At 55.4% G+C, this 9,000-nt stretch overlaps 1 protein-coding gene across 1 annotated transcript; it reads left to right on the forward strand.

Moving 5' to 3' along the window:
• Positions 1–2,974: 2,974 nt before the first annotated feature.
• On the forward strand, positions 2,975–7,036 carry RGS16 (regulator of G protein signaling 16). Its single transcript, XM_062497340.1, has 5 exons — positions 2,975–3,054; positions 4,258–4,359; positions 5,035–5,096; positions 6,371–6,537; positions 6,836–7,036. Exons 1-5 carry the CDS (start codon positions 2,975–2,977, stop codon positions 7,034–7,036), a joined length of 612 nt encoding a protein of 203 aa, XP_062353324.1.
• The last annotated feature ends 1,964 nt before the right edge of the window (positions 7,037–9,000 follow it).

Raw genomic sequence — 9,000 nt, forward strand, 5'->3', positions numbered from 1 at the left:
CTCTGCTTTGCTGCCAGCTTGGCCTCACCTGAGCCCAGAGCCTCAAAAGCTGCCACAGGGGACAAGGTAAAACCACACACACACTTGTCCAATGCACTTTATTTCTCTGGGGAAAAGCAGCAGGGAGATGGGGCCTGAAGCAAAGAGGTGGGGGGTCAGCAGGCTGTAATCTCAAGGCAGAGTTGTGCGGAGTTTCTCTGCTCTGGCTCACATCCCCCATGCTCCTCACCAGTTGCTGTTGCTGCCATCCCAGCTGTGTTTTTGCCATAGTTACATTTGCCTGGCTGCTTCAAGCAGCACATGGTTCCCAGCACAGTGGCTGTGCCAGGCTCCATGGAGTTGCAGCCAGAAATCATCTGTCCCATGTGCCTGCAACACGTGTCCAGGCTCCTGGAGGTTTTCCTCTTGGCATGACCTGCTCAGACTGTGCCTCAAAGACCAGGGAGTGTTACCAGAGCATCCTGTGACTTTGCAGATCTGTGGATGGGAGGATGGGCTGCAGTTCTAGAGGGGAAAAGGACAGAGGTGAACATTTCCACAGCACCTGTGTGGAAAACCAGGGAGGAGATGGGGATGTAGGTGATGAGGAGAAGGGGCATTGCCACCCTAAACCCTCTGGTCACCTGCTGCAGCTGGGAAGTGAGTGCCAACCTAATTTAGCATGATCTCCAGATCTCGTTTCCAGCCCTGACCACTCAGTGACTCTGGAACAGCTGAGTGTGGCCTCCCCTGTGGGTACCAGGAGCCTGTGCCCACATCCATGTGACGCTGCTGCTGTGACGCCAGTGTTCCCAGGCTGGTGTGGCCAAGCGCTTCCAAAACTGCTACCAAGTACTGTCCACACTGTGGGTGTGCACAGACCTCAGCAGCTGTACAGGCAAAGGCAACCTTACAGCCCTCTCTCCTTTACTCTTCCATTTCTTCCCTTGAATCCTCAGTTCTAATCATGGTTTTAAGGCACAGAGAAGACATGAGTAAGAGCTTTGTGTAGCTCCAGCCATTTATCTGTAGCTGAATATCTGCCAACCAAAAAGGCTTAAACTGGATTATTTGAGTGAAAAATCCCAGAGCCATGGGGAAAGAAGCTGCTCTTACATTAGAGCTGAGACAGGAGCTAAAAGCGTGTGTTCAGTCATTAGTCCTGATGCACCTTTCCTGTCTGTCCTGAACAAGACCATTCTGTGACTTTTTCTAAATGATGAGAGACAGGACTGTCCTTTACTGCTCAGTGGGGCCGAGGTGCCTCATGCTCTTCCCAAAGCCTCCCATCCAGATATCCTCGTGCTCCTGCTCCCAAAGGCAGCTTGAGAGGAGTCTTTCTCCCTGGCCCAGGGCCGAGATAGCTTCGTGCTGCCACTCTCCTGGCACAGTTCATCTCTCCTGGGAAAGATGCTCTGGCAAAGGGAAAGATGCTCTGGCAATGTGCTGTGTATGATGAATGCAGGCAGCAAGGGTAGGAGACAACTTGAGCTCTGGAAAAATGTCTGAGCTGGGAATAGCAGGGAGGAAGGGAGAGGATGAGGAATGGAAGTGGCAGCTGTGGCCTTGTGCTTGGCTGGCCACGAGCAGGAGGGTTTAAGGTCACTCCCTTTCAGAGCCACTGAGCTGGGGAGTTGCAGGGAGGGCAATTCTGGGATCCTGTGTGAGCCTGACCTCAGCACAAGGGGCATCTTGGTTCTCATGGGCCTCTGGTTTTTGTAGCACCAGACCCTGGGGTTTGCTGGTGTACACTGGTTTAACCTTTCCTTGTCATCTTTCTCTTTTACTGGCTCAGTCCTTCCCCTCCAGTTTCCAATCTCTCCCTGGCTTTTAATCTCCTTTCAATTTCAGGTCTCAGCAGGATCTTCCATTATCAGATGCTTTCCCAGGTTTTGGCTCTCTTTAATGTGCATCCCTTTCCTTCCCTTCTCTCACCACACACCCAGCAGGGAATCTGTGATGAAGTGTAACTTCAGCCAGCACACAGGGCCAGATATTGTCCCTTATATATTCCAGCTGTGAACTGGCAGTGCCATTAAGAGGGAAGCACAAATATCACACTTCTGCTCCATCTGGATGGCATGGCCCCAAGGAAGCACAAACCCTCCTGACCCTGCCGGGCTGCTTGAACCACTCGGGCAGAGCCTGCTTGAAGTGCGGGCAGGTTCAGAAGCCCCCAGGCAGCAGGATGGAGCAGCGGGATGGGGCAGCGGGATGGGGCAGCGGGATGGGGCAGCAGGATGGAGCAGCGGGATGGAGCAGCGGGATGGGACAGCGGGATGGGGCAGCGGGATGGAACAGTGGGATGGGGCAGCGGGATGGGGCAGCAGGATGGAGCAGCGGGATGGAGCAGCGGGATGGGACAGCGGGATGGGGCAGCGGGATGGAACAGTGGGATGGGGCAGCGGGATGGAGCAGCGGGATGGGGCAGCGGGATGGAGCAGCGGGATGGAGGAGCGGGATGGGACAGTGGGATGGAGGAGCGGGATGGGACAGTGGGATGGAACAGTGGGATGGGGCAGCGGGATGGAGCAGCGGGATGGGGCAGCGGGATGGAGCAGCGGGATGGGACAGCGGGATGGAGCAGCGGGATGGGGCTGACGACTCTCGCCGAGCGCTGCAGCGTCTGTCCTGTGCCTCGCCGGCGGTTACTCAGCAGGCTCCACACGTCGGTGGAAACGAGCCTGTTTTTTCCTGTTCTCGAGGAAGCGGCTATGATGACTGCGATGCTCAAGGACGAGCCTGGGCCTCCCACTCCCCCCTCCCTTACCAGCGCACACAAACTTACCTAAGCTCTTATCTTCACGGGCGCTGCCTGAGCAGCTTTTGGTTGGCTGGAGGCTGGAGCGATGCTGTGTCCCCCTCCCCGCTCTCCCGCCTCCCACCCGATATAAAGCGCGTCTCGGCGCCGCCGCTGCAGCCTCCGGCACAGGACCGCGGGGCAGGTGGTGCCGCAGCCGCCTGTTGCACCCCCTGCCACCCCCGGAAGGAGCCGATGAGTTGCTGGATGCCCGGGTGCCCAGCTCTCAGCATGTGCCGGGGCTTAGCCGCGCTCCCCATCGCTTGCCTGGAAAGGTAAGGCGCTCCTGGGAGGCAGAGGGTTCGCTGGAAAAGATGCGCCTTGGACCGGCCCCTGCTGCTGCGGATGTGATGTTAGGGTAGGAACTGGGGTGCAGACCTCGAGGAAACGCGCAGCGAAGTGATCTGTTGTGGCTGCATCCCTTCTGCTCCCCTGGAGGAGAGCACGGAGGTGAAACCAGCGGAGGGAGAGAGGAGGATGGACAGGGCTGTACAAACACACCAGGGCTCCTCTGGCTCTGCCTCCGCACAACTTGCTCCGAGCTGACAGCAGCAGGAGTATTTTTGCCAACACGGCTGAACTGTTAAGTGACATGTTGCTCCTCCCGCAAAGCCCCGCGCTGCCGGCTTGACATTTAAACCCCTTATTTTTGTCCGGGAGCCTTGGGACGCCCGAGCCAGCCCGGCAAGCAGCAGCCGGGCCACACGCCGCCTGTCCCCTCGGGGGCACCCTGGGGACACACAGGAGCCGCTTCTCCTGCCCAGCTGCAGCAGACACCTCCCTGTAGGGAGGTGCTTCCTCCGTGCCCTCTCCGCGGAGCCGCGGGGACAGGCAGGAGCATCCCAGTCTCTGGCACGGGAGCATCCCAGTCTCTGGCACGGGAGCATCGGTGCTGCCGCTGCCTCCTAAAGGCATGGGGTAGGTGGATGGCGCTGCTGCGGAGCGCTGCCCGCTCCACGGCCTGGTGACAGGCTCCTGCGGACCCAGGGACACCCCAAAAAAGAGAGCAGGGGAGCGGCAGCCTGGCAGCAGGGAGATGCTCCCGCTCTGCCGAGCGGAAAGAATTCGCTGTGTTTTTCCAGCGGAGCGCTGCCGGGAGAGTGGGATGGGAAAAGGAACCAGGTTAGCTCCGGGGGGCTGGGGGAGCTCCAGCTGGGCACTCAGCAGCTGCTTTGTTACCTGCCCCAGAGGAAAGAGCTCGTCGTGCTTTGTATTCCATGTGTCTCTGCCTGGGAAGCGAGCGGGAGAAAACAGTCCCCCAGGCTTAATGCGCTGCCGAGCGCCGTTGCCAGGGAGCAGAAAAAGCAAGTGGGGAGCGTTTATTTCACACATCAGAGAGTAAAGAAGTGGCTGAAGCTGGGGAGCGAGGGCGGTGCCCCCGAGCCCGTGGGGTGCAGGGAAGGGGGTGTCGGCAGCAAACTGATGGTGGGGCCATCCCACCTCTCCCCTTCTTCCCTCCCTCCCTCCCTCCCTTCCAGAGCCAAGGATCTGAAGACCCGCTTGGGCATCCTGCTTCATAAACCCGAGCTGGGACACAAGACTGGAAACTCCAGCAAGCTGCAGCTGGGCTCTAGGCGCAGGTAAGCCAAGCACTGCTCTGCCCCAGGTTCAGCCCGGGCCAGGTCCCCATGGAGCAGTTTTTCATTCCCGAGGGATGCTCCTGCCCATCTGCGCAGCAGAGAGCACAACTCCCCCTCCACATAGTCCCACCCAGGCGGGCCGGGAAGGCGGATCACTTCCCAGCTCCAGCGCTTATAAAATCCGACGGGGAAACGGATGCTCTGGCATTAGGCACAGAGAGCAGGGCCTTGGCAAGAGGCAAGGAACCCGCACTTCCTGGTGGCTGGGATCCCTGGGGAATGCAGGCAGCATTAAACACAGAACACTAAATACTGCTGCTGAGGGCAGGGTGTCTTCCTGCAGAGGAGGCTCTGCTGGACCAGCACTAGCAGAAAAGGGCTCTTCTGAGAATTTCCTAGAGAACCTGCTGGACTTGTATCGGCAGCAAAGGGCTTTTCCGAGCACCCCCTAGAGAACCTCCTGGCCAGCAGCATGGAGCTGAGGTCGGGTGAGCCATCAGGGAAGGTAAAAGAAAAGGAGGAGAGAGGAAAGAGAGCCCACAGGTAATGGATACTGGCCTCTCGCTTTGGTTTCCTGCTGAATGCTGTTGTCTCGCATTGATGGAGCTGCACAACTGAAGTGCTGCCATCCCTCACCGCTGGACAGCGAGCCTTACATCCTTTTGTCTTTTCCAGAGACTCCTCCCGAGATGTGCTGGAGTGGAGGGAGTCCTTCGACCAGCTCCTCAAGAGCAAAAGTGAGTACCATCTTGTTTTCTTCTCTTGGTGAGAGCATGTAGGACAAATGTACTCGTAGTGAACTGTATGACTGAAGTCAGTCCACGATGAATTCTTGCCTCCTCCTCTAATGAGGTGTTTTAGGATTTAGAAAGAGGTCCCTTTCCTGCCCAGATCTGAGGCACAGGGCTCATTGCCTGCCTCATGAAGCTGTACCCTTCCCTCCTGGCTGGGTGTTTTTGGGAGGCAGAAGTGTTGTCTCACTGCTGCTTTGGGGCAGGAGCGTTGTCACGGGCATCCCATGAGGACCAGCCTGCCGGGGGAATGCCATGGTATTCCCAAACCACCCCTTTCTCCACACTCGGGAGAAGGAAGTGTCTGCTCTGGGTGTCTGGTGGAAACAGCAATGCAGCCACCTCCCCTCAGGCTTGTCCAGACAACAGCATTGCTGCCCTCTGTCTGTCTGTCCTGTGCCTCCAGGGATGGCTCCTCCACAGGGAGAAGGAATTCAGCTGTTCTGCTGAATAACCGTGGCCTTTCCCCCCTCTGATATCTGTTGATGCACAGAGCTTCTGTGACATGCTGTCTCCCTCACCCCTATGCAGGCAGCTCCTCCAGACCCAGAGATGGGACCTCTTTTCCAGTCCCACACATCATCCCCTCTTTACACTGGGCTCTGCACAATGGCAGAAGCACCAAATTTTAATCCAAAATTAGTTGTCTAGCTTAAAAGCTCTTCCCCAGACAGACAAAGTCCTTCCACAGCGCAAGTCTGGGGCCAAGCGTATTTTTTTTCCCCCAGTCTTCCTCACGTGCTGTGGTGGCAAATGAGCATCTCCAGCTTTGTAGCTTAATCCACCCTCCCAGTGCACCTTTGAAATCCTTGCTGCAATTCCTCTCCCATTCTCAGCATCTCGTTCCCCCCAGAGCTCGGCTGAGAAATCAAAATCAAGGCACCGCTGCTCGGCTCCTGCAGCGTTCCGATGCGTCAGTGCGCTTCTCCTTAGGTAGAATTAGCTCTTTCCTGAAGCTGTAAAGAAAATACTCCGAAGCCTCATTACAGAAAGGTCAGATAAATAAAACCAGAGGATTACTTGTCTGTGGGAAAGGATTTTATTGGAGTCTAGAGGCCAATTAGCTGTGTCTCAGAGGGTGGAATTTGCCAAGAGGGAAAGGAAATCTGCAGATGTCATGATCTGAGCTCCCAGGGCTGAGCTCGCCAGGCAGTGTCTGCTGCTGGACCTCTTCCTCCCTGCCTTCTGTCCCATTAACTGCTCTTCTCTCCCCTCCTCAGGTGGGGTAAATGCCTTCCACACCTTCCTGAAGACTGAATTCAGCGAGGAGAACCTTGACTTCTGGCTGGCATGCGAGGACTTCAAAAAGACCCGGTCAAAAACCAAGCTGGCCTCCAAAGCCAACAGGATCTTTGAGGAGTTTGTCCAAAGTGAGGCGCCCAGGGAGGTGAGACCATTTTCTGTGGCATCAATTAGGGTGGGAAAGGAATAAAATATCCTGTTGGGTTTTACAAAAGTGCTTTTGGATCAGTGGGAAGATGTGCTCTTGTTCACGAGAGCTTTAATTTCTAACATCGTGTGATCCATCACAACTGGCTCGTTAATGTTGGAACAGAAATTAAGCCTAACCGTGAAGGGATAGAAAGGTTTGTGAGCGTCTTCACCTTCATCTGAAGATGGATTAAAAGCAGTTTTGTCCTGACATAGGAGAGGAGTTAACCTTTGTGGGCGCTGCTGCCTTGCAGGTGAACATCGACCACGAAACCAGGGAGATCACCCGCAAGAACCTCTCGGGGGCCACCTCCACCTGCTTCAACGAGGCCCAGGCCAAGACACGCACGCTGATGGAGAAGGACTCCTACCCCCGCTTCCTGAAATCTGCCTCCTACCAGGACATGAGCAAGCAGGCCGCCAGCCGCGGCACCAGCAAGCGCTCGCACACCTGACCGAGCCCCGGAGCGCGGCTGGAGCGGGGACGAGCCAGGGGCCAGGCACAGGGTGGGACGTGGTTTGAGAGGGCTGAGGCCCCTGTGGCGGGGTTTTGGCCGAAGTTCTGGGATTTTAGCGGGATCCCCAGCACCTCCTCCGCACGGAGCCGGCATTGCTCGCTCCCCGCGGGAGCGGAGCGGGTGGGAGCCCCGAGCCTCGTCCTGCAGCTCGACCTGCGCCTCTGCAGACACGGAAAGAACTCGGGTTTGACCTGCGAGTCCAGGGAAAAGAGATGGGATTCCCCCGAGCAGCCACAACCCAAGAGCTCCCACCTGCTCGCAGGAGCCTGCCACTCCCGTTCAGAGGGAATGGCCAGGATAAAAGCCCCGAGACTTCGTGGCATTTTCAGCTGAAGGGATCCTGCACCTTCTCCTGATCCCAAGATCCTCCAGCTGTGTCCTGTGCATGCTCTGCATGGAAGCTTTCCACCTCCTTCCAGTGCAGTGATGTTCTTATCCCTGGCTTGAGCTCCACGACCTTCAGATTGCACCTAATCTTAGGTCCCGTGCACGACGTTTTATTCCTATTATTGTTATTTATTTCATCATTGTTGCTATTATTATATCTATATTTATCAGAGGAGCACTGCTGAAAGCACACATGCATGTCCCTTGCTCCGAGGAGCTTGCAAATTAAATTATTTTAGCTGTTGTAGCACTTAGCATGCCTCCCACCTTTTCTGTGTAATAATTTGAAAGGACCAGGCAGATTTGTAGCACAATTCCAGAGCGAGGTATGCCAGTAGCAGCAGGGAGAGCTGCTAGAGGGTTTGGAGGTGCAAGGGTGCTTTGCAGCCCAGGTTGTTCCCTCTATCCCCTTAAAGATGTGGAAGGCATCTCAGCACACAGCAGCTTGTCCTAGGCAGGGAACAGAGAGCTCAAACAGGCCCTTCGGTGAGCAACTCTATGGAAACCTTGATTTTCACACATGGGAGAGAAAACCCGGGGCTTTGCCTGGGTTTATAATTGGGCTTGGTGTTCCCTGGGATGGTGAAAGCCTCCAGCCACAGCACTTTATCAGAAACCCGTGGAGTGAGCAAAACCAGTGCCGTGAATTCAGTGACTCAGAGGAGTGGCAGGACACATCATCGGCACAGACCTGGGGGTAGCTCTTCAGAAAGTCCCTCTCAGCAGGAATTTTGGGCTCCTGGAGAGGTGTGGATCTCATCTGGCAGCAGCTGCCTGGGTGGGTGATGTGGACCCCGTGCTGGGCTCTGGGGAATGTGCCAGCAACACTGCTCCTTGCTGAGGGCTGCTTTCCAGGGCTCTGCTTTTCCCTAAAGACCAAACCTGGAGATCCTTATCCCACTGGTACTCACTCCTTGCCACGGGACTCTTTTTTGCCCCCCTGTCCCAGCAACAGCCAGAGCACAGCATCCTTTGGACTTTTCACAGCTGTTGAGCAGTGCAAGGGAGCAAGGACCAGTTTGGGGACGTTACCCTGAGTGCTTTTCCACCATCCCCATCCTGGTCCCACCTCTGAGCCTCTGGCTGTTGTCCTGGCTGTGTTTACAGGGAGATACCAGCTGCTTTCTTATTTATTATTTTTTTTTCTTTACAACTGGAACCACCTTTGCTGTGTTACTGAAGCGAGCGATGCACAATGGTCTGTTCTCATTACCAATGTAATGTCATCTTTACAAAATAAAATGTAAAGAGAAAAATACCCCGACAGCATGGGCTGGGTCTGTTTTTTAATTTTTTTTCTAGGTGGGGGCTCTCAATTAAATTTTGCATTCAAATTCTGGATCCTTTGCAAAGCTGCTTGTGTTGGGTAACTCAGGGAGCATTTCCAGTTGCTTTAAAAGTGAGAGTGTCAAGAGCAGGAAAGGAAGGAGGAAGACTTTTGAAGCATAAAGCTTTGTGGTATTTGGTTTATTGAAGAAAACCAAACAGTTCATAGAAAGAATGAAAGCAGAAGG

This window comes from Cinclus cinclus, chromosome 8 (genome assembly GCF_963662255.1).
Source record: "Cinclus cinclus chromosome 8, bCinCin1.1, whole genome shotgun sequence".
NCBI classification, from domain to species: Eukaryota; Metazoa; Chordata; class Aves; order Passeriformes; family Cinclidae; genus Cinclus; species Cinclus cinclus.

Excerpts from the sequence above, each read along its gene's own strand:
- RGS16 (XM_062497340.1), top strand. The coding sequence starts at position 2,975 with ATGAGTTGCTGGATGCCCGGGTGCCCAGCTCTCAGCATGTGCCGGGGC. Across the intron at positions 5,097-6,370 it reads CCAGCTCCTCAAGAGCAAAA|GTGGGGTAAATGCCTTCCAC; the intron begins GTGAGTACCATC and ends TCCCCTCCTCAG. Across the intron at positions 6,538-6,835 it reads AAAGTGAGGCGCCCAGGGAG|GTGAACATCGACCACGAAAC; the intron begins GTGAGACCATTT and ends GCTGCCTTGCAG.